The 26737-nt window shown below is 43.9% G+C and overlaps 1 protein-coding gene across 1 annotated transcript in view; it reads right to left on the bottom strand.

Annotated features, from left to right (window-relative positions):
- rbpjb (recombination signal binding protein for immunoglobulin kappa J region b) overlaps positions 1 to 18642 on the bottom strand; it is a 44605-nt gene extending 25963 nt beyond the window's left edge. The window contains exon 1 of the mRNA XM_061095771.1: positions 18428 to 18642. Within this exon, the coding sequence (XP_060951754.1) occupies positions 18428 to 18447 (20 nt within the window). The 5' untranslated portion in view covers positions 18448 to 18642. The remainder of the gene's footprint in view (positions 1 to 18427) is intronic.
- Between the last annotated feature and the right edge of the window lie 8095 nt (positions 18643 to 26737).

The following is a 26737-nucleotide window of genomic DNA, read 5'->3' as shown; positions in this document are numbered from 1 at the left end:
AAAATTGTATTTATCCATTTTACATTGAAATCGTATTAATTCTGATTAATTGTGGACGGTTGTTTGGATTAAATCAAGCAATTTGGACACGTAAACTAAATACGAGTAATTCAAACCGGCGTTTTCTTAAACAAATTGAAGACAAAACAAATCCTTTTCAAAACCAGACACAAAAGTAGATATTCAGGTTATTACACAGTAGCTTGTCTTGTTCGGATTTATGTTTAAAATATTAAAAAAGGATGTTTCATCTCCTTCTTTATTTATGTGGTCGCACATTTGGGCTCCAGCACCACCTTATTTCTCAGGTGCTGCACAGGAACATCTGCAGTGTGATGATACACAGGTTATTGAATAAATGAAACTTCTGGATAGAGCGTGACTGGGAACAGGTTGGGTTCTGTCATCATTCTCTGACACGTACGATGACATATGACTGGGAATGGTGACAGGGAGGGTGCCGGCTGCTATTAATAGAGCCTCGACCACCCACTTCCACTTGCTAACACACCAACACATGTAAGGCACGTCAACACATGCACACGCGACAGGGGGGGGTTGATTGAGGGATCGCAAACCCAGCCTGCCGTTCATACAGCGAAGCATTTGACAGCTGGGACTGACAGTCCAAACGGCGCTGAGGTACAGAAACACGCATCAACACCCGAAGACTCTGAGGACACAGAAATAAACACCCTGACATGTCCTCAGACTGAAAAGACACACGTTCTAATGCAAAGTGCACAAACACATATTTGTTTTTTTTGCTCTGTTGCTCGGGAACTCGAGGAACATGAGTGATACATCCCCAACACATCGAACTGAAGCAAAGTAAAGTTTCCTGAAACTTCGGCGCGACGGGCTAACTCATGTACTGCTGGGTTGAACTCTATAAATACACGATTCGATTTCTTCAGATGATTGGTTTATGTTTATATTTTCAAACGTGTGATATAACTAGTTTAAATAATATATTTGAAATGCAATGATAACTTATTTCAACGGTCAACCAGGAACAAATTGTAAACACAAAAATACTCCGCTTAGTGACTTTTCTTCTAACTGCAGCGTGTACTCTTCAGGTGCCATTAAAATAAATAAACTCATGACGTGGGTGTTTCTGTTTACACCAGACGATTCACTGGAAAAGAAGTGTTGGCTCAGTATCTGAGGAGTGTTTGTGTTAATCTTTAACATTAGATTCCGCTGCAGGCAGCATGGCTCTGGTGGGATGTGCTGCCGATCAGAAGGGTTTCCTTCAGGGGGCCGCCGCCCACGGGCAAAGTTCACCGACTGCCTCGTTAATGTTATCTGGTTCCCTTTAGGGTCAAATATTGTCAAACGGGAGCTTTAACGCCACGTTCTGAGCTTCTCTCATGTGATAGAAGAAGGGAGCCGACTTTACTCCGGACTCAATGTTGATAACTAGCATTTTATTTGATTAATTTCAGTGCTGCTGCCTATGCGCACAAATTAACATAACAGGATTTATGTTTATTAAAAACGAGTAGACTGTGTGGCATAGGGGGAGAGGAAATAGATCTGGTAGAATTGATGACCGCCCGGTTTGGATTTTGAAGGAAGAAACCCCCCATAACTTCCACAAATATGGTCACATTGATTATCAGATCAATACGGCAAACACTCCATGAGCTACGTTAAATGTCGATCCTTGGTAGGAAATACTGAGGCAGGAGAAGAGCAGGTGATGGTGGTGTTAACTATCTTACAATGCAGGGCTATATTAAACTTGCCCACATCTTAACCCTATGGAGAGTGATAACTGTGGAGAAGAGAAGCACAAAGAACGCTTACTTCACCATCGACAAACAATGCACCAGAAACAGAGAGAAACACAACCAAATTGTTTAAAGGAGGTACTTGGTAAATCTGACAACAATGCAAAGCTTCTGTATTTGTACCACAATACCGCTCAATAGACAGTATCATAAATACCAAACCCTATAAAAAACAATAAAAAGGATACTGAGAGATATTGTGCAGGAAATGATGGAGCCACTGAAAAATAACAACTGTGCCATAAAAACTATAGGTCCTGCTGCCGTTTTTTCAAGGTAAAGCTGACAAAACCTCTGACAAGTGTAATAAAATGCTATATGCATTAAAAAAAAATGTTCTTTATGGCAGGACAGTCATTTTCCTTTAAGAATACAGTGGGCACAGGATCTTAATATATCACTAATGTGGCACGTCAAAGGTAAATTTAAGTTCGGTGTCACGTCACCCCGAATCCAACTGTGTTATTATGAGAATTGTAAATAGTCTAGCCTAGTCTAGCCTAAATAATGGAAAACACCGGATAATAGCACCTCTACAATGTAATGTACAGTACTCTTCCAATTATATAAACATTTCCCTAACGTCCTACAGTGGAAGGGAATGGTTGAAATGTCTTTTTATTACAAATCTTTCAATACAGGGGCCCTTTAATGACTAAATGATGGAGACAAAATTAAAGTTAATATCTTTTTTTGGGCTAAAGGGCCAATGAAAACAGACAAGGGGCCAGTAAAACTCTAAACTAAATGCAGTTACCTGAGCTTTTCTGTGTTGCTTGAAGAATATGGGACCTTTAATGCACACTGGGCTTCAGTAACCCCATAAATCTGTCTGCGAAATACAATCTATATTAGATTACAAAATATGTGAGCAAACAGGAAATGCTTATGAGACTAAGATGACAATCTGTGTACGCGACGGAGCTGAGGAGTAAAACCAAAAAACTGTCGAGCAACTGGAAATATAGTTCTTTCACTTACAAACAATCGATGCAGTGTGAATGTTAGGGTGTGACACCTTTCATGTGATGTCTAGATTGCAGACAGACAGACAGACGTGCGCACACACACGCATCTATCCTCTCGTAGCGCCGGGGGATTCCCAGGAGACTGAAACCCAACCACACAGACGCCATCATTTGTATGCTCAAGGTCAAGGGTGAGGGGGCTGACCTCCAGGGTCAACTGGCAGGCAGTGTGTTAATGCACAAATGTGGCCAGGGACAGATTGTAGACTCGCGTTCAAAAATGGGTCTTTCACATGTATGTAATGCAAAAGTGGCATCACTATCATCAACTACTGCACCATGATTTATTTTTGATATTTTAATTTATTACTGTGCTCTTAAGCAGATGCTCCTTCTGTCAACTCTAACTCTAATTCAACAAATTACATTTATTTGGTGTTAAAAAACAAAAAGCAGGCACCTCCTCTTCATTATCTCTTCTTCAATCAAAGCAAAACCCTTTTTATATTTTTTACAGTGCACTTAAAATATGCTTGTAATCTCAAGAAGGCTGTAAGCGCGTAATGTTAATGTGTTTTTCACACATCTGTCACTCTGGGTGGGTCATTTTCGCAGTGTGACACACCTCTCTGTGTGAACGTGAAAACTCATAACTGACTGTGTGTGTATGGATTTGCATTTACACACACTTACAGCAGTGTGGGAGGAAAGAGAGGAGAGGGGGATGAGGGATTAGTCCTATAAAAAGGTGTCTGGTTTCCCGGCCTGAGGGTTGATAGCAGATATCACAACTCCTTGGAGCGGCTCTTCACCTTATTATCAACACTCCCTCCGCTGGCCTCCACAGCCACGGGCCATCTCAGTGACTCCCAATGTACGAGCACTGAAAACAATGTGATCATGCACAACTTCATTTCAGAAGTCATTTGACTCTCTTAATCATCTGTCTGAGAGAGTGGAGACGGAGAGTATACCATTTGTCTTCCAACTGTCCCAACAGCGGCTGGAACACAGAACTAATACGGCGAAAACCCAAAGTTACGCATGATTAAACGCAATATAAACAGAGTCAGAAAGTCTAGAGGACAATGAAAGAACAGTTTTATGTATACAAATGTTCCCTAATGTTTGACTGTGAGTAACAACAAACGACAAAATTGACAAATTTTATGATGTGACTAACCGTTTTCCCTGCGTGCAGAGACGTAGTGACGGCTCTTTGACTTTTACACTGTTCAGTTGAATAATAACAGAGACAGAAAGAGAAGGCGAGTAGCGAGACAACCATTCATTTAACAATCAATTTATATATTGCAGATCAATGTTTTTTCGCTTTGCAATTATTACAGGGCTGATATTTGTACTTTAAATAACTGTTCCTCAAACACAATAACAACTCTTAGTAGCAGCAGTTTGAAAGTCACTCTACCTTATTATTTTTTTAATTTAGATCTGATCAAAATGAGGGCTGACTTGAAACAAACCAACAACTTTGGAGTAGTGTGGACACCAGAAGTAAACATAGCAAAAATTTGCATTTAAAAAAAACTAACATATCAGCATGGGTGTACCCGAAGTAATAAGGAACTGTGCAACCAACCATGCAAATTGTGACAAGTTGCAGTTGCACCTTTCATAAGCAAAGCCTGGTGGAAATCTAGCGTGTGTTGGCCCCATGCATCATGTTGAAGTGTGAAAGAAAGAGGAAACCGAGAGTCATCTACTGAATAGCCATAAACTGACATCTGTCAACAAGCTTATTGATATAAGCCAGACACAATAAGTAAAGCCAAATTATAGTGTGCCGCTGCCAGGCTAACCCGTTACAGGGCCCGTGAAAGAAGTTCGAGGAGCACCAAAAAGCCTCGGCCAGTGAAGCGCTGCCAAAAAATCAACCCGATATGAAAGACAGAGAACAGGCTCCGATCGGGACAATGTGCTGCTTCTTAGTTACCTCTGCATGACGTGTTTTCAAACACTTCAAGACCAGACAGAGAGAAATGGGTGGAAATAACATGTCTCACCAGGCAAGTGAATGTGTTTGTGTGGAGGGGACTTCAGGCTAAGTGAGAGAAATCTGGAAATTTGAGCCCGTTGGCTACATTAGCCCTGGCAGCTTATCGAAAAAAAATACCTGCATACTGATGTCACAGGCCCAGGACGCTCTGTTATACAGTTATTATAACACACACCGAGCACAGACATCAGCCTTTTCGCTCATGACACACTCGCTTCCTCGGCAGCGACGTGCCATGCTGTGTGTGGCCTGCAGCATGGGTGTTGCGCACACATCTTTCAAGCACATATTAAATCATTGAGTAGAAAGAAAAGAACTGCTGCGGCGTAGGTGGCCAAGTTTGGGCACTCGACCTCGTATCCCGAGTCAACCCCAGACGAGTGTTTCAAAGCGGGGGTGGTGGCGAGGAGGAGGACAACGAGAGAGACGTAAATAGGGGGAAAGAAATGCACATTAAATCTCTGAGGCAGCAAACGAGGAAACCGGCAGACGTGGCCGGAGCTGGAGGCTCGATCTGTGCTTGGCAGCGCCGCCTGGCATGTGCCACCGTGCGTGCCGACAATTGCTGCCGCCAGCTAAAAGTGGTGAGGGCAGAGTCACTACAAATATTCTGTCTGTTAGCGAAGCAGCGATGCACCGTCCACAGCTGTCCACACGGGGAGGTATAATATGATTACAAACATAATAGTCCAGGCAAAGTAGCGTTTTACGACCGACTAATTGTAAAAGAATTTTTTTCAGCATCGATCATTTGTATGAGGTGTCCAGAACAACATACTAAAGGTCCTAAGAAATCCTAGTTGAGGAAATATGTTTAATTCTCATCAATGTGTGCCAATAAGGCCTGGCAACAATACACCCCAAAAAGACTATTTTTTTCCTTTACTCCAATCAAAATAAAACTTTACACAATGAAAGTAACCATGAAACGTAACATTTTTTGTATTACAAGTTTCTTTTGAAATGAATTTGACAAGCACATGAGCTCCACACTTATTGAATATGTCCTAATTTGCACAGGCAAACACCATTCATATGTATTACAAATACATACATACATTCATTTTCAAAGAAACTTGTAATACAAAAAATGTTACGTTTCATGGCTACTTTCATTGTGTAAAGTTTCATTTTGATAAGAGTAAAGGAAAAAAATAGTCTTTTTGGGGTGTATTGTTGCCGGGCCTTATTGGCACACATTGATGAGAATTAAACATATTTCCTCAACTAGGATTTCTTAGGACTTTTAGTATGTTGTTCTGGACACCTCATAGAAATAATCTGTGCTGAAAAAAATTCTTTTACAATTACTTCTATTTTTGGCTCCAAAATGGGCTACTTTGCCTGGACTATAAATGGATTCTGTTCTGTCTCTGCACAGATTCAGTCATTCAACAGCCTTTTCTCCATCGTGTATTCCGCACCTGGCTGAAAGCTTCATGTCTTTAGGACGCTCGTGTGTGTGCACTTTGCTCGGTGCAATGAAAAACCGTCCTTTCAGAGCGCAGAGGTGCTATTGTCGCATTCTATCTGAAAGGGCCGGAAGGCATTCATGATTTATAGCCGTTTATTACAGTCCATGTTTTGCACAAGGAACTGTTTTACCGGTGGACCTGACCTTGCTCAACTCCTGCTGTGACATCACTTTCAACTTTCTCTGGAAGACAAGCCCCGGTAAATAAACGAGTTCCCGTACGAGTGTATTAAGAATGTCTTCCCCCTAAATCTTCTTCCCACCATTTTCCTCACATTAATCCAGCCTGGCTGCCTGCCTAAAAGCCTGACTGAGAGAAGGGCAAGATGAGACAGAATAATGCAGGGCGATGTGATCAGAATCACAAAGAGACAGAAAATGATCTTTTATCGGAAGAGGTTTTATGTCGGATGAGCGGATCCAAGTGGGAAAGAGGGAGAACCGACTGGCTGACTGCTGATGAGCTGTCCGACCCTCAAGCCTGACTGGCTGCAGATGGCAGAGGTCTGGTAGCTGCCCTGAGACGCCCCGCTGGGGGCAGAATCAAGGGCAGGGCTCAATGGTGTGTGTGAGTGAGTGTGTGTCTGTGTGGAGTTGGGTGGATCACATCAGTCTGCACTTGCAATTGCCTGCACACACACACATACATGCACACAAACACTTGTGCACCCATGGCACCAGCTCCATCTGTCTTTGACATGGGAGAGCTTAATGACAGAGGTAGAAAACCCAAAGAAAAAGGCCCGCTCTCTCTCTCTCCCTCCTCTCTTTCCCTACATCTCTCTCCCTCTTGACCGCACTCTCCAACATCAATGCTCCATATGGAGCTCCCTCTCTCTGGACAGACTTTTTAAAACTCATCGTGGCTTGGCACACAATCAACTCGACATCCAGACGCACACGCACTTGCGCACCAACAGTACATATTAACGGTAGTAATCTGGCGCAGGGGCTGGAACACACTGAGTAAGTACACTCTCCATAACTTGTGTGCGTATAATATGTCCTGCACACCAAGTAATGATATTTCCAATGTGTGCTGTGGAGCCATCGTGGACTCACATGTGTGCACACACACAGATATACACACAAACACACACGCTCCCTTGATGCTTGCTCTATCTTTAATGAAGTCTCCTTTGTGAATCCTGCAGCTCTGACTGTGTTTCCTCTGTACAGCCGGCCACCTGGCTCCATTCAGTCCTCAGATAACATGTGTCCTGAATTGAGACAGTCTGACACCTCAGGACCAGTGGATCTGCAATGTAGAGCCGGACCGATTCATCAGCCAATGTGAGCCTTTCACAAAATTCTCAGTGAGTCCATTTATATTTACTGATATGAAAACGTTTATTGGACAGAATAAACAATGCAGTAAAGATGTATTTGATTATATTTGTGTTTTCTAAATATTTACTGATTCATAAAGTTTTTCAGGTTAAAGCATAGACTGTCTTTAAAGATGGACGACATGCCTGCTACAATGTGTAGGGCCATAAATTCTGCCTCCTCCATGTTAGTAAATTGGACATGGACAATATTTTTTCTCAAAGATGGTCATTTTAGGTAGTTTTTAAATCACACCATAATCAAATGTTTGCATTTTAGGGTCAAACATCATGATTGACAACTATAAATGACTGATGATTGGTTGAGCATGTATGTGGAGGTTCCTGACTACTGCAGCTTCATCCCCAGATTGCTGCTGAATAGTGGGAAGAAGTTGAGACATGTCTTCCATCTTCTGTAGCCAGTCAATGGGTAAAACTCTAAAATATCAAGCCTCATGACATTTCTTTGTCAAAAGGGTTTGATAACGAAATCCAAGGAGTCATTGCCTAATGTTTAAAAACCTGTTTATCTGCTGGTGTAGTAGCGCATCAGATCTTATATCGGTATCAACACCTGTCCGCAAAAAATCCACATTTATCTGGCTTTGCTCAAACAGACCATCTCTCAACTGCTGTGCCTCAATTCCCAAAAACTAACAACAACAGAAAGCATCATATTACTGAACACAGGGTTAAATCTCTTATTCCAGGTCTGACAGAGCTTGAGCTGTGGGTTTTAAATGAATACAAAAGAATATATAAAACATGTTAAAGGAGAAACAGGCTTGGTGGAAACATTCATGAGTGGGCTTGCTGTTCTCTGTTCAGAGGTATGACAGAGGAAACTGCTCGGAGCCAAGCGGCAGCACATTATCACACCTCAGGCAGGTTATAGAGACAGTGAGCAAAATATCGTATTCTCAAAACCGTCAGACACCAAGTATGGATAAAAAACAATGTGTGATTCATGTGTGCACGACTTTTTCCACTCGAACGCGTCTTTCCTAACCTGCAGCTTCGGCACGACACAGACCTCTTTCATTATCATATTTTAAATAAGGATTTAATAAAACGTAAAACATATTGTTGGTGCTGTGCAGAAAACAACAGCCCGGAAACAAAAATCTGGTGAATAAATTCAACATGTTTTCGGTGTCCCAACTCGTGAGGGTGCAGTTAAAACGTGTCCCAGCACATTGAAATGGAAATGGTGAGTTTATATTGGATTGGAAGAATATAATCAAGCCGCAATTTAACCACAATTCAAAGCAGAGGGAGGTGGAATTGACAAAGCTGAAGAATTGAATGCAATGTAAAAAAGCCTTGAGAACATTACAGGGTAATGTGGGTTGTTTTAAGTTACTGTAGCCACAGGAGAAACTCTACAGAAGTCTTCCGGCCAAGTGCAATGAGGTGCAGCAACGTGATCTCACAGACTTAGACACTGATGGTTTTAAAAAACAAAAAGAAGCAATGCAGTGAAGTGACAAGTGTGACTGTAGCCGGAGAGACGCACACACAGAGCGGCTGGGGTTTGGGGTTGAGACAGGTCATGTGCTCAGGGGGGGGGAAACTGTCAGGACAGAGATGGAGAGAGGGGGACGAGAGGAGGGAGCCTTGAACCCTGCGTGAACCGCCCTCTCCCGGGCTGCCTTCACCTCCGTCTCACTCTCCGCCGAGCTAATGACTCAGGGAATCCGCGGGGAAGGATTGCGAGGAGTCGAGAATCAACCGCCGCGACGTCACCGACGCTGGAGCTGGAGTGCAGAGGCGCGCAGAGGGAGCGGATGGTGGTTAGCGGTGCTGTGTTAGCCCGTGTGCAGACAACGCTGCTGCTGAAACGCAGAGTTGACCACAAGCCAAAGTGTCAACCGTCATCGGCCTGAAATTTGAAAAGAAATGAATTGTCTTGCTAAGCTGAACTCAGATGCTCTATCTCGTGGCTCTATCTTGCAGCTGCAAATTAATGTCTTGCACCCCCACCCCCACCCCGAAACCAAATCGACAATTTGGCTGCTGGCGGTGAAGGTTCGACTTCTGGGATATGCAAAGCAGCGTGAATTGGCTGCAAGAACAAGGGCAATTAAAATGAGTATAGTGCTTCGATATTTGGAAATTTGAGCTGAAACAACTATGGAAAATTAATTGGCCGACAGAAAACAAATTAGCAACTATTGTGATAATCACTTTATCACACAAATATACAAACAAATTCCAAGTTACGGCTCATTATTTGGCAGTTTTGAAGAAAATAGGAGTAGCAAATTCTCACATTTAAGAAGATAGTAATACATATTCGATTTTAGTATCTTTGCTACAGAAAAGTCACCCATCAACTTTAACGGTTATAATAGCTCATCATTATGCTGTTATTATTTTTAAACTGTTTACATTAGGGCTGCTCAATTAATCGAAATATAATCGTGATTACGATTATTGGATCAAACGATCTCCAAACTACTATAATCGAGTTGAAACGATTATTTGGCATTTAATATTGAGAGGAAATTTCAAAGTTCTCAGTTACAAAGTGTTTTTATGGAGAGTGTTAAGGGTATGAATAACCAGGCACCGATATCCTGCATGGTTTCACGGAGAAATAAGACACGCAGCCGTAATAGGTGTTTACCGGAACCGGAAGTGAATGGTACTTCCGGTTAGTCATTTGAAAAAAATAAGGGCACATATTAATAATCGTTTGAATAATCGTGATTTCGTTTTTGTCCAAAATAATCGCGATTATGATTTTTTCCATAATCGAGCAGCCCTAGTTTACATTAGCTGTAAAAAATATATATATATTTAGATTTGAGAACCATTTCTCTGTGATCTATATTAAGGAGCAGTGAAAGTTACACAGTCCCCCCATAATTCCGTTATTTGCGGCTCAAGACACAATAGATGTAGGTTCTGTGGGTTTCTTGTTCCACGTGCCAAAGTTCATGAATATCTATGAGGGTGTGACACAAAAATGTGATGATTTGTCATGGAAAGACATGTATCTATCTAGTACATGTCTTTACTTTTGAGATGGGACTGTCCAAATGTTAAGTCTCTCAGGACGTCTGTCAGCTCTGGCAAACTAACCAGCGTCTCGTCCTGTCTTTGCCTGAAAATGCACTGCATCGAGAGAGAGAGGGAGAGGGAGAGAGAGGGAGAAAGATTGAATTCCTGGCAAAGAGAGAGAGCGACAGAGGGTGTGAGACGCGACCTTTCGCCCACAAGCTGCGAGATGATCCCCAACAAACCAAATGTAGAGACTGCGGCACGCCGGAGTGTGTGTGTGTAGTCTGAGCAGTGACTTTGCCATCTCAAGATTGTCGTCTGGTTTCAATGTCGTGGAGTTGCTGCTCCTGCTACTGGTTCCTCCTCCTAATGTCCCATCTTTCCAAATTAATCCTAATCTGTCCTCAAGAGATAATTTCCTAAACCTTAACCACACACACACTGATGTGCCATGAAAAACAAAGCAAACAAACATGCTGGTAAATTAAAGCAAAGTGGGGTTCGTTTTTCTACCAGACACTTAGACGAGTCGGGCTGAGGTTAAAATATCTGAGGTCTAATTCTAATCGGGTGATAAATAGAGAAACTTTGCTGGTGAGTTTTTTTTAAGGATAAATCAGTGGATATTAAAAGGGAAAGTTAAGTTTCCTTCCATGAGCTCATGTGAAACCTCATGTGCATTCTTCGGCAGTGTGTCCAAAATGATGGCAACGGCAGAGAACATCAAACTGCGGCCGCAAGTGCAAGATGATCAGCCACAACACGAACAGCACTTTCTTCACGAGACGGGGGGAAAAAAAAGGCATTGTTTGCCCAAACCACAATCAATAAGCTGCTCCACAGAATGACACACACACACGTCTATTACTTCATTGTGATTCTAAGCAAAGGCCAAAAACCTCCTGACGTCAACGGCCACAGGAATGCCACCAGGCGGATTCTTCAGTGAAACTCTCCGGGAGCTTTAGTTAAACAACCAAGACAATGCGAAGAAACGCTTGGAGATAACACTTTGTCGTTCCTGGAATCCAAACCTCGATTTGTGTTCTTTTCCTTATGTATCATCCTGACACTTGATAGGTCCTCGGTGTGCCCTTCTTGCTCCCTCCCTCCCTCCCTCTCTCTGTGTCTGGGGCTCGGGGAAGCAGGCTGGAGGCTGATAATGTCACTTGTCTGGGCAAATGCCAGCAAAGAGGTCCCTGGATGCTGGTCTTGCAGAAATCACGAGCTGATATAAAGTGTTAAAAACACGGAAGAACAGGCAGATAGTGATTTGAGCATCGGTTGGTTTATCACATTGGCTGGTACGAGCTTTTCAAAGATATATCGGAATCAGCATTTATGTTTGCCTCTATAAAAACCTTAATTTGACAGAATAAACAATATGCTTAGTGTTAATTGCAATTAGGGTTGCAAAGGGGCGGAAAGTTTCCGGTAAATTTACGGAAACTTTCCACGGGAATATTAAGCTCGGGAATTTTGAAAAAAACAAACTATGCAAATTAAATGCTGAGCAATAAAAACATCATTCAAAACACTATTTTAAAGATGTATGGAATGCAGCACACATGACAAAACAAAATGTTTATATTTATGTCTGTATATGACAAGGTAAATACAGTTAGTATAAATTACCCACAACATTTCCAGTTTATTCCCATTAATTCCCGTTAATTCCTGTATATTCCCGTTAATTCCCATGGAAAGTTTCCAACTTTGAACATTCCCGGAATTTTGCAACCCTAATTGCAATCCCACCCTTTGCTGCATGTTGTCCAATCTTTTCTCCTCAGGTCACATCTGTCCAGCTTCAATGATGAGGATGGGATTCAGATCCACCTCTCAGGCTATTTGCAGACTCTCCACAATGCAGCTAATGGTCCCAAGGCTACAACAACATTTATTCCAGGGACTGGTTACTACCTGCCACTCCCTCCTTATCTAATACAGTAATGGCAGTTGCTTCCAGCCGTGGGAGGTGGTGTTGTCAGGGGCTTTCCCAACACGGGAGATCCTGTGTGTGTTTGCAACCTTCCTCTGAAGGGATGAGCCGGCCCCGGGATGGTTGCCGGAGATCAGACAGAACAAGGCACCCTTGAACAATGCTTCCGGGCCCTCGCGACCACGGCGGAGAATAACAAAAGGCAATTATCCGGGCCAACAGATATAGGAAAATACAGCTTTTGTCATACGCGTGTGTTTCTCTGGAGGATTCTCCAGAAAGCTCAGAGCAGCATATCCTAGTTTAATGCAGTTTATCAGAGGCCTGACATGAGTCTTTTTTTTTTCTATTAAAGAAGACGACTTCAAAATCACAGATCCCTCTCTGTCATCCCGGAGGACAACAGAACAAACAATCATTTTTGCCACGAAGAAAAACAAAGAGGAGCGTGGAACAAATGCACCAGTGTCAGTAGAAGCCTGTTCAACATTTTTTTACTCCCTCTTGATTTCAGGAAGTAGGTGAGAGTTTGCTCACTGAGGTTGAATGAAAGCAAACGGGAGTCAGACGGGGGGGGGAATCAGCTCGTGTTTTCTGAATGAAACATCCTGAATGTGGAGGGACAGCGGGGGCAGAAACTGCTGACACAGTAGAAACCACCATTCCCTTGGCGAAGTCGTAATCACAACAAAAAAAGTCAAAAGGAACATGGGGAAGCGGTGGAGGAAATTCTCTTGGACGAGTAGGAGGGAATGCGAGAGAAAAGACAACGTAGCCGGTCCAAAACAAGAGTCAGCGGAGAGGTACGCACTTCCACCGCCTGGTGCGTTCGACCCCGTGTTAGCTTTCGGCCGCTCCGCTGCGCTCGCCTGTCTTAGCTAAGCAGCGCGGCCAACGACAACAGCGAGAAGACTTGGGCCTGTATCAAACATGACGCCAAGGCCGGGTTTTTAAAAACCACACTGGCTGCAGATTTTGCATCAGAATGTTCCGTCCCATTCTCTCTGAGGCGAACAGCGGCAACATATTTTTGGAAGAGCCGCAGATTAAAAAGAGTACAGCCTCGGACGAATGCATTTCAAGCCTTGCACGAGTAAATAAATGGCCCCTTGTCGTGGCTGGTGTATGAGACATCTAGTCCCCTTATCAGGCCTCAGGCCCGGGTCGAATTAGGTGATGCATGCTAGCATCTACATGAAAAAGGTCACTTAAATGCATTATCATTACAAAACCAGCCGCCTGCTATGAATAAGTAGCAAAGGACAGGGACGTGCTCTGTTGGGAAATCCGTTTTGTCCACACTCGAGAGAATAAACACCGAAAATAAGGAGTGCCAAGCTGGCGCCGGTCCAGGGCGAATTACGCAAAAATGTGCACTTCTATCCCCCTGGGTGTCTCCTGTGGTTGTTCCCTCGAGACTCGCAGACACAAAGAGGCTGAATGGGGAAACGAGAGACCGAAGACAACGAGTCAACGAGGGGCGTGTGTCGCTTTAAGAGGCCCATCGTCGCTCGAGCAAACAAGTCGAATCTGAACCCTGAATGGAGCTATATGCTCGGGGGGGATATTTCAATCATGTGAAGTAATGGGTATGCATGAACTCCCAAAACAATAGGCTACTGTACGAATGGGAGTAAATCCCCCTTAAAGATGTCTGGCGGTGGCACATTCACAGTGGGTGCTTTGCCTGTGACTTCTGTGCAGCAGCCGCCCCCCCCTTGCCTTGTAAACCCCCCAGCACGCCACACACTTTGAAGATTTTCACAGCTCTGGGTGGATATAGGGCGGCTTTGGAGGCTGGAAGGATCCTGAGGTGACACACACACACACACACACACAGACACACACACACAGAGATCAGGTAGCTTGTATCATCTCCATCATTAACCTATCCATCAGTGCCGCAGCTAAGGTAACAGACAGTGTGTGTGTGAGTGTGTGTGTGTGTGCGTGTGTGTGTGTGGGTGGACATGGGGCGGTTGCTTTGAGGGTCGGGGGGGTGGGGCAACCCCGCGTGTCTTTTAACTCCAGCCTAAGCTTTTGCCACCATAAAGGTCAGTGCTTCGACATCTGCTGCTCTCTCTGAACCTCTCCTTTCATAAAGGGACGCCGGGAAGAGGAGAGGACCCTGGGGACTGGATGCACACACACACACACAGACACACACACACACAGATCTACTTTTATGTCTGCGTACACTGACTCTCCTCATCACACACGCACTCACACACACTTGTTCGGCTGCAACAATGCCGTAGAGCTCAGACCACACGCTCAATGCTGACAAATACAAGAGCACAAGGTTTGTCCCTCAGAAAACAAAAGCTCAGTCGTATCATTTCACTGAGCTTCTGGTCTGAAAGACTGCATCGTTCCTTTTTTTTTTTTACATTTTTTGGCACAGGGATAGAGAGGGCTGAGCTAAATGGAAACCTGTCCCTCAGGGGCAAAGCAAAGGCAGAGCGGTGTTGAAATAAGTGATTCATGCTTTTATCTTTCCAGGTGAACAGAGCTGCTCTTTGAGCTTTCGCGATCAGTTTCTCTGGCAGCGTGGAGGAAAAATTACGAAAGCAACGCTGTCGATTTTTACCTCTTTCGCTCGTTTTTTCTGGCCCCTCACCTCCATGAAGGACGGTGACCTGGATGTTTTTGCCAATTTGTGTTTACATGGAAATCTCTACAGTTCTGAGAAAGCTACACACACAGAGACATTAGAATACTGCGGAAAATGAAAGGCTTAAATTGCAAATTTTCAGATTGCATCCAGACAGGTGCAGAGAAACTAGATGGTGTCACCCACAGCTAAAACCATTAGATATTGGACCAAGATATTAATAGGAGCTAATTTAATAATCGATTAATCTCCCGTTTGTACTTTTAGAGCAAAATGCTGGATAGTGTTTGAATTCCAGCCTCTTAAATTTTAATATTTTCTGCTGTTTACTGTTTAATGGGATGCTTAATTTAATATCTCCAGGTTATAGACAGAGTAAGGGATGAATCAATTACTGTAGTAGATCACGAGGCTGTTAAAAATGATCAAATCAAAAACAATTAGGTTGTTAAGCTCAAAAAAAGCACTCCCTTATATGACCTAATGTGACCTCATATACTTGAAACCCTCAGTTAAGTGTGTTTTATTATTGACCACATCCACACCACAAGAAGGAGTCAGTGTTTGATATTTGAGATGAACAGTAGTTTGTGGATTGTGTATCATAGCTTTCATGTTTTTTATGGTCCATGCTGACTAGCTCAAGCTCGATGGAAACAAGAGTTGCGGACAGAATAAAACAATCTACGTGCTTTACTGAGAATGGTCAGATGATTTTTAAAACTACCAGCTGCAACCCTGCACTTCCTGTATCGAACGCGTGTGAGGATGATATTTCAATCGATAAACTGATGAACAGATTTCCAGCAGCAAACAAAATGGTTCAGGATGTAAATACAGCTTACGACAAATTCAAAAGCTCTGAATGCAACATTAGTCAAGTCACTGAAAACTACAAATTTCAATTCAAAGACAGCACAGTAGGGATGGGTAACAAACTAACAAAATAGATAATTAATGCAATATCATTTTCAAAAATAGCAATATAACAAAACACCAGTACAGTGAGGAGGAATAACTCATTGATTTAACTCAGATTTGCCATTTATCAAGTTTTAAAACTACAGCCTTCATTCACTAGCAAAATTTCACAATATGAATGTGACATTTATCATGATAGTTATGGATTTTGACTGATACGAATACTTTTATCCTGATGTGATGTTTGCTTTCCTGTCAGAGGAGAGTCACGATAACATTAGGAAGCCTGTGGTTGCAGAGCCCCCCCCCCCCCCCCCGTGTAAAGCCAGAAGCCCGGGGGGGCACGGGGCTGTGGTCAGCCGCTCTCATGCCTCCAACCGTCATCGTGACCACGGCTAAGAAAGAAGCTCCTTATGGCACTTTAATTTTTTTCTGTTAAACCTCCGTCAGCCTCACACGCACCCATCCCATCTTCGTCCCGCACGCTGACCCCCCCGCCCACCCTCTCCCCCTCTCTCCCCCCTTTTTGCAAAAACACACGAATCCGGAGATATCATCTGGACAGGTGGCCAGCCACCCAGACCTGACCCGCCTGCCCTCTTGCTCCCTCCCTCCCTTTAGCCTCCTCCCCCTTGTACACCCTCCTCACCACCACCACCCCCCCACTGAAATCAGTTCAGGTCTGCTGGAAAGCCCCAAATGAACATGCACAGTAAACCGCCCCCCAATCCACCTCCCCTTCTTCTACCAACACACACACACACACACACACAACTTTAACAAGCCCTGCACAAGTCTGTCACCCACTGAGCTGTCTGTGGGGATTACAGCCTGGACAGTGCAGAAAAAATAGGTCTGTTTCTATCGTATGTGGAGGCATATACATCTAACCAGGGTTTAAAAGCACATGAAGAAGAGACTGGGATCACTGGGTGCAGGGTAAACCTTATTAATGCTGAATAATTTGGTTGAATTACAGAAAACATGCAAAACAACAGAGATCAAGACTTTAAATTCTCCATCTGGACAGTCAACAAATACTTATTTATCATTCAAAGCCTTTGCTGGGACACAAATGTACAATCAAGATACTAAAATGTGACAATCCTGGAGATAAAGCTCTTGATTTGACAAAGTCCTGGTGTTTCTAGCTTGTGTGGATGCATATGAACATGACCAGGGTTTAAAAGCACATGAAGAAGAGACTGGGATCACTGGGTGCAGGGTAAACCTTATTAATGCTGAATAATTTGGTTGAATTACAGAAAACATGCTAAACAACAGAGAGGAAGACTTTAAATTCACCATCTGGACAGTCAACAAATACTTATTTCTCATTCAAAGCCTTTTCTGGGACACACATGCACAATCTAAAGGCAATTCCCTTAAACTACATCATTTAAAAACAGACTAAATGTGACAATCCTGGAGATAAAGCTTTTGATTTGACAAAGTCCTGGTGTTTGAAGCAGCTGCTCATCAGATATTTATGAGCCATCGGGGGCAGATCACTTCAAGTTCTCCAGAGCAGCTAAAAGTCACAATCATTACTCTGGAGAATAATGAGAGACTGGATCAATGGAGAGACGGATCATGTGTCAGTGGGGATACTGGTGATACTGGTGCAATCCTGTCCTGGGGTGCACTCTCCATGGTGAGGATGGGATCGTCTCTAGTCTGTTTATACACACATCTCTCTGGTTTGTGGGCCACGTTACTGGTTGTATCCCAGTACACACCACCCAGCCCCACGGTGTGTAGTATTTACAACAAGCACGTTGTGCAAAAAAAAAAAAAAAGAAGCTTTAACTGCACCCCCAAAACTGCCACAACGTGTTTTCTGGGAGAATGCAGCTAGCCGGTGCCCATTATCGGACAGCTAGCAGCGCTGGAGTGGCGAGCACGTTTCTCAAAACCAGTAAGGGGGGGGGGGGTTCTACTGGGTTCGGATGCTTAATGGTGAGCCTCGGTGGTTGTGTGTAGCTCAATGGTTAGCCTGCCCAGCTAATGGGTTGGAGAGGAAAAAGGAGAGAGAGAGAGAGAGAGAGAGAGAGAGAGAGAGAGAGAGAGCCAGACCACCGAGGGGGTGAAGTGTGGCTTAGCCGGGGCTAGCTCCCGGAACAGCCGCAGCAACAGTCCGCAAGTCACCGGGCAGAGAGAACAGCCCCAACACGGGCACACATAGACACAAAGAAGCCGCTCCAGGAGAGCCCCCCGAGCGGGTTAAACCCCCCACCCCCCCAGGTTAACCCGGGTTACAGCACATGGACACGAACCGAGCTAATTCGTGGCGAGCACTCGGGTTCCATCCCTCCCTCCCCCCGGAGCCGCGGACCCCCCGAATCTCAGACTCACCCTGTCACAACAGGCGCCATCTTCCACAAACTCCCACCAAAACTCCAGTGATCGCGATATCCTTCTTCTTCTCTTGTTTCTTCTTCTTCTGGCGACTGTGTGTGTGTGAATGTGTGTGAGTGTGTGTGTGTGTCCCTCCTCCCTCTCTCTCTCTCTCTCTCTCTTTCTCCCTCTCTCTCTCTCTCTCTCTCTCTCTCTCTCCCCCGGAGCAGCGAGACAATCCGCCGAGACAACGTGAAGCCGACTGGAGCTGCAGGGACGAGGAGCCGGAGAGAAAGGGGGTGGGTGTGAGAGAGAGAGAGAGAGAGAGAGGGAGAGAGAGAGAGAGGAGGGGGGAGAGGAGGCGGCGGGTAGCAGCAACACACATCCACACACACACACACACACACGGAGGGAGGGAGGGAGCGAGAAGGGCAGACGCCACAACAACAGGCGTGGGAAACTTCCGAGATCCCGCGAGATTTGGAAAACTCTCACAATAGGCGAGCGCAGAGGGAGCACCAACTATCGCGATACTTCCCCGCGTCAAGGCGGAGCCCCGGCTTGTTTATCCTGTGGCGCTGGAACAGTGTTCCCACGTGTTTACCAGGTAATAAATTACAGGGGAGGGTGAAGGGGGGGGAGCCACGGTTTTTTTTCCCACAGTCACACACACAAACACACACACACACACACACGGACACACACACACACATTACATTGACATACATTGAGACATACTCTAACCTTGCCTAACCCTGACTTTAACCTAACACGAACCTTACACAATCTTAACCTCAAAGCATGTCTCTAACTTAGATGTTAATGATTTACATCGTGAAGACTTGATTTTGTCTGTAGAAGGAAGACCTCTAGTGTGAGTAGTTCCTGGACCACACACACACACACACACACACACATCTACAGTCAGTTGTGTGTCCACTACTTCAGAGGACATTACCTTGAGAGCTACTACTCTAACCTTTACATTACTTGCCTAACTCTGACTTGAACCTACACCTAAACCTAACATGAATCATGGGGACTAGATTTTTGTCGGCATAAGGAAGATGAGTCACCACAATGTGACCACACAGACACACACACACATTACATTGACATACATTGAGACATATTCTAACCTTGCATAACCCTGACTTTAACCTAACCCGAACCTTACACAGTCTTAACTTTAAAGCATGTCTCTAACTTAAATGTTAATTATTTACGTCGTGAAGAGTTGATTTTGTCTGCAGAAGGAAGACAAGTCCCCATAGTGTGATTGGTTCATGTCCCCACAACATGAGTAGTTCCTGGACCACACACACACACAAACACACACATATACAGTTAGTTGTGTCTCCACTACTTCAGAGCACAATACATTGACTTACATTGAGAGCTACTACTCTAACCTTGACCATACTTGCCTAACTCTGACCAAAACCTAACATGAATCATGGGGACTAGATTTTTGTCGGCATAAGGAAGATGAGTCACCACAATGTGACCACACACACACACTCTCTCTTAGAGGACATGACAACCCTTAACCGGACCTCAGACTAACCTTGAAACATGTCTTCCCTCTCCTCTACCTTGAAACTTAATAATTTACGTAATGAAGACTTGATTTTGTAAGACAAGTCCCTGTACCGTAAACATAATTAGGTCCCCACAACATGAGTAATGCCTGGACTACACACACACACACACACATGTAAATAGTGTGCATCCTGTTTCCTCACCACGTCCCTGCAGTATTCCTTATTAACAGCTGCACAGTTCAAGCCCAAAAATCACTTTTATTTTGAAAATGTTTCCCAACACTGTACAGAATAACAAACACGATCATAAGCGAGACTGCGACGCTGGTTTTAAATCCGACGAGGAATTAACGGAGGGTTTCTGCACCCCTGAAATTTACAATCCCCTCGGGGAACATCGCAGTTCCTGTTTGTAATGTGGAAACAATGGTGTGACCACATGTGAATGGGCCATACAGTGCAGATTAGTGCATTGCCATCACATCGGGGAGTCCCATGACCGCCCTGCTCACAGTCCAAACCTCAGTCAAAGTACAAGGGAGGCTTTTATTTAGAATGATCATGCTTGGAAAATGTGGCAAAGACTTAATCAGCCGTTCTGTGGGACTGCGCCTGCCTTCACAAGCTTCTCCCCCCCCCGGCTAGATTGCATCTCCAAAAGGTTTGGATGTATACAAACAGGTCAGGTCGCTCTTGTTTATCTAGGAGGGTGGAAAGGAGGGAGGAGGGGGGGGGTCACAAAGCCGTAAACCTTCATGTAGGTCTCCATCCCCTCGTGTGATGTTGTCTTCCCTAACAGCCTCCTTCATTTAAATCTGTTTGGCAGCTTTGTTCACCTCACAACTGACTTTCTTTTCTTGCTTCAAAGAAAAAATGAGAAGTTCTGAGACCACGCTCATGGCAAACTCCTCATTATGTGTGTCTGTGTGTGTGTGTGTGTGTGTGTGTGTGTGTCTGTGTGTGAGAGAGAGATATCTGCTAAGGGCTGTTTTGTATGGGAAAAGAGTTAGAATTAAAAAACTACCAAAAAAATGGTTCTCAATCTTCGTCTTATTTCACTGCAGATTGTTATTAATGACATAGTTAAATCGTTCATACGGGGGAAATTACTGTATGTTCCTCATGTTAGATTAGATTCAACTTTATTGTCATTGCACAGTACAAGTGCTTATACGACGTAATGCAGTTTAGCATCTAACCAGAAGTGCAAAAAGGGCAGTAAAAGTGCAGAGTATTGTGCATATTTAAAGTGGAATATGTAAATAAATAAGATCTGTACAGTAAGAAATATATATGGAAAATAGAGAAATATATATGGAATAGGGAAATATATATGGAATAGTACAGTATTAACAGGTATTGTATGATATAAGAATGATGAATACACTATGAGCAAGATAAATATAAATAAATATGAATACTATATAGGCGGGATAATACAGTAGTAACAATGGGATTTTTGTTTGAAAATACCTTTGCATTCCAATTTAGTATCAAGTTTCTTTCATACCATTGAAAAATAAGCCATGACAATATCCTGCTTTATTCTCACATGGCCTCACTGGGACATTCCCCAGAGTTTGTACCATGGGCAGGCAGGAAGAACTCACTCTTACATTTGATTCCTCACATCAAGCCCCTGCTCATAATATCAGGATATCGCCAGGAGTTCAGCTCATGTCTGAAAGCAGCTCTTGAAATATGAATCAAGAACGAATCAAGATATTCAAATGCTTGAAATAACATCCCTCTCCCTCCCCCCCCTCGTCTTTTTCCATAACAGATGTGCTCATCAGTGTGAGTACATCAAATAGTGTCTCTGTTGAAAGAATCAGAAGCGATCCACCTCTGCACACTGGGCAAATCTACACATTTTTATATATTTCAGATGCATAATTCACTTTTATGGCGCTTCACTGTTCTACCAGAAGAGGAAAGAGGAGAAAAAAGAAGCATAGAGAGTTGCAGGGATGAGGTTTTGCACGAGAGTGTGCCTGGCCCTCAGCCCGAGCTATGAAGACTCGGAGACCAGGACCTCATCCTGCCCTCAACCATTTTTCCTTTCCCTCTCTTTTTTTTTTTTTTATAGTCAGCGGAGAACCTCTAGTTACACTCAGAGTTGAATGGGGAAGCATAAAGTTTCCTCAAATGTTTTACAGCTGAACACAGGGGGGGGAGAGGAGGCGACACAATTGCAAGTACTTTTCGGGGGAAATGGAAGTGAGATAACATTCGTTTTCTGTGGATATCCAAACCCATAAATATCGATGAGGTGCACGATGGCAAGATTTGAACTTTGACCTTTCTTGGGGTCATTGTAACACAGACTCATTATATTCACGTCTCCTGATTTTTCCTCAATCTTCCCCCCATGTGTCTCCCTCTCGTGAGGAGTAAAAAGCCATTTATTCTAATAGAGACAGAGCCAATTCAAGCAATCACGACTAAGCCATAAGCCTCAGGTCTATAAATCCACTCACTTGACTGCTCATAAGCTTATGGCTCGGAAGAAAAGGAAGATTGAGATATTGAAAGAAAGATCCTTGTCCCCAAGTGGAAACGACCCATCTGTGTTATCTCTATAGATTTGACCTACATAATGTTAACTACATGCAAGTCCATCAGTTTTAATGTATTAACTGTCATTCAATGTTGCAGGGATCCAGAGCCATTTTACTCATAATCCATATCTTTTGAGCTGAAATTGTGAAATTGGACACTTCCTAATTTCACAATTTCTGTTTCACATCCAGGATATTACGGAAACCCCACTAGCACTAATTATAAATAATAAAGGGAAGGGGGGAAATTATTTTTATCTTGCGATTTTAGGAGTGAAAACAGAACGATGGAGAAAGTGAGTCAATTAAGGAAGTGCGGTTCCGGTTTCCTGATTAGTGGCTCTGTGACATGAAGTCATCTGATATGACCAGAGCGTGGTGAAAGTTCCTCAAATGAGAAGACGCACCGCGGCACAGTCAGAGTGAGATCCAGGGACAGAGGGACAGGGAAAGGTGGGTCAAGAGATGCTGGGTCAAAGGTTAGACTGATCAGGAGACAGACAAGTTGATTATTGAGGACATTCAAAATGAGATTGGGGGCCAGACGGAGACAGAAATCAGGAAAAAATTGTATAAATCCAAGGATATGTGGCTTTATTGGTTTGCATGGGTGTTGGACATATTGGCCCTTTCCTTCAGTTAACATCACAAGACAAAAAGGCCGGAATTAATCAACCCTGGCTCGTGTGAGTCTGAGTTCACAGCAGAGGGAAGGGCGTCCCCGTGTGTCCATACATCCGTTGTGTCCATCTGTCTTGTCGTCCAGCCACATGGGAAAACCCAGGGGTGGACGAGGGCAGACAGTCTGACAAATACAAAGGACGATGAGTCCTGGAGGGGCACACCTTTACTCTCCTCTCGCACTCTTTTTCAAAGCCGCCCACTCTTATCACATGACGGCCTTTACAGATTCAGACCCAAATACATCAGAGAGCTTTGACTCAAACAGAAGGAGAAGGAAAAGTGACAGGGTGATACGTTTGCAGACTGTCAGGGGAAATAAAGCGTCTGTTTTCCAAGCCGAGTCTTTTGAAACAGAGGCGAATCGGAGGCACGAGGAAGGAGACGTTTCCCCTTTCCTCATCGCACGCAGTTCACAGCGAGTTCAAGCTGCCAAAACCTATGTGGGGTGAGAACTGCACAGGCACGCTATTTGGCAGCTTTGACGCGGCCTGTGCATGACATTGGAAAATAAGCAACACGATATGATTGACTTATACCACAGTGGCTTTGGGCTTCCACCTTCAGAAACGAAACCCGACAGTTTATGGTTTCGTGTAAGCCTTTATGATCCGCTCAGTTCGTCTGATAGCTGATAACAACTTCTTATAACGAGCAATCAATCCACAGCATGTATTTCATCACAGCCTTTAATATGGTTGTAATAGAGCTAGATTATGGGCTTTCACGAGCATGACACCATCACAAGGACCTGTAAATCCATTACTGGGATGGTTATCAGCAGAAACAACAAGCACCGATAGATACAAAAATCTAAAAACCAGCATGTTCCCTCGGTTACCAGAGGAGAGATCTCGGCTCTGCGACCACAGCACTTTTGAAATCACTTTGCAGAGGATTGCTTCCATTCTCCTTTTCACTCCAGGGAAGCCTTTTCATAAAAAGTTATACGAGTCCCCATCCGAGAGGACCTGGCTCCGGTTCTTGTTGCCATCTTTTTAAATCAGCCTTGGCCTCCGGGGTATTTAACTTTGATTAAAAAAGCAGAGTTGATCATGAGCTCTGGAAATATGTCGAATGCATTATGTATTGAAGAGTATAAAAGCAGCCAGGCGGCCTGATGCCTGTATTTATGCTTGGAAATTGTCCCCTGAATAACATGAGACATTGTCTGCGGGGAATTTCATGGAGCTGAAATATGTCAGTGGTCTTAAATGAAGTGAAATTCCACATTTGAAGGCATCCGACCATATATTTTGGCTTCAATATGTGAAACGCATTGTGTGATGGCATTTTACAGAGGAAGCATAATGTCTGCAGAGGTCTGAAGAAGCCCTCAGGAGGTTTTTGTAAGTGATCGGTTTGTTATTCTATATTTATCCTTCAAAACAAAGACAGTGAAAGTCAATATACTCAAATAGGTGTAATCTAAGTGACAAAAGTTACCTGTAAGAAGATCTCAAGGCTCTAAAGATACCAGTGGTGCAGTTCTTCCTTTATGCTAAGCTAAGCTAGCCACAGCCCTTAACACCCAGGCATGAGAGCGATTTTAATTTCGCCCGTGAGTCTCTAAAGCAAACAAACAGGCTCCACTTTCTTTTTAATGTCCTTAAATAACACGGAGAGGCCCGATGGTTTAGTTACTCTACGAGGAATTCTAAAACATTATGATCCTGCAAGAACAAAACAGGCTTATTGACGGTTGCTGGTTCCAATTCTCAGTCCAGATGGGAGAACATGATAGTGAGAGAATGTGCAATGCTCAACAACTAAGACTGTTGAGTAAAGATAAGACAGCTAAAACATGATTGTTCTTCATTCTGTCACGATGTTATAACACATGTACACTCATCAGAACTCCACCTGGATGAATCAGCGGTTGAAACAGAATCGCCGGAAAGCTTAACTAATCAGAAGCCATTGAATTATGTTATCATTCTGCAGGGGTTTAATAACATGAGACAAATGAGGGCAGTAAAACAAAGAGGCGAGTTAATCACAGAACATGCAAAGTCTTCATCTTCCCTCCATCTGAGCTTTCTCCAGTCACTTCCACTTCTGGATCGCTTTGCTGTATTGCGTTAACCGTGAGTGACGTCTATGTTCCACTTCGGAAAATCTGAGTCGATGCATGCAGTCCCAAAACAACCCCCCCCTCCCCAAAAAAGAGCCCCCTCTTGACCCCTTTTTGCATGTGCGTGAATCCAAAGATTTATGGAAGCTGCACAAGAGTATAGGCTGCAGGAATCCTCTTCCCTCCAACACAAGTTATTTTGTTTGTTGTCAGGATGTGGTTGTAACATCATCTTCCGAGCCCAGAGATTCGGTATCGCGGTCGGCTCGGCCGGGAGCCAGTGTATCCAGAGAGGTTTAGTCCCAGAATAAAACATTTTTAAAAAAGAAAGAAGAAGAAGCTAATACTCGTCCAAACTTAAAACCCTTTAGAGACTAATCAGGAACAGGGTCAAAAAATGTCATAACAATGGAACCTTCCAACAAAAGTAAAGCCCTCCACTTTGTGTAAACCCTCCTGGGACATTCACATCCAGTAAACTAAGAGCATAACTCGCTTGGCTTGGCCTGCCGCCCTTATCAGTTAAGACTTCTGAAGCCAGAGCCTGGTGAGGGGCTTATAGCAGAAGCAGCCTGATAATGTTACAATGCAGATTGTTAATGTTTTGTTAACAAGAGCGAGTGACAGCCTTTATTATACCTCGACAAAAAAAGATTGATGGACACTTATTAGTGGGCTCAATGTGCTGCGGCCAGATCGGTCCGAATCCAGAGGAATCGCATTTTTGACATTTGACGACATCGAATTGTTTCAGGAGAAATGAAAAGTGATGATTTAACTAATATTCATGTTAGTTCTCTCCCTTCTCCTGCACCTCCTGCTCTTTTGACCTCGGAAAAAACACGAGACGCCGTATATTTGTACGACTTTGTCTTTATTTCTTGGCCGCTGCTGCAATTGTTTATGAGATGATGTTTAGAATAGACAGTTTTCAGTTTGTTAGCCACGGCATATTTGGCCGGGGGGGGGGTTTGGAGGGAACTAGCCTCAGCCAAGTGAACCTCTCAAACCTTGACCTTTGGCTCTGTAACGCCCACACGCTCCTGCTCTCTCCCGTCTGCACACACGTCCGTGCACACACACAGACAGACACACACACACAGATAGACAAACACACACACACACAGATAGACAAACACACACACACACACACACAGATAGACAAAAACACACACCCACACACACTTTTCGCGCCTACCTCTTCTGCAAAAGTATGAAAAATACTCTGACACACACATAAAGGGGAAGAGGTGGTACAAAAACACACATGTCAACACATGGTGAGCACACACACACACACTCACACACTCTCTGGCCAAGTGACTACACTGCTGAGGCTGTGACCTTCTGCGCCTCCCCCCCCACACACACACACACACTCCTCCTCCACCATCTCCCAGGCCGTCTGTCTGGGGGCCTGATAGAGGCGAAGGAGGCAGGGGTCAGCGAGGGGCGTAGCAGGGCAGGA

Source organism: Limanda limanda, chromosome 22, assembly GCF_963576545.1.
Source record: "Limanda limanda chromosome 22, fLimLim1.1, whole genome shotgun sequence".
NCBI lineage: Eukaryota > Metazoa > Chordata > Actinopteri > Pleuronectiformes > Pleuronectidae > Limanda > Limanda limanda.
Note: the sequence above shows the minus strand (reverse complement) of the source record. Positions and strands in the feature narration are given on the sequence as shown.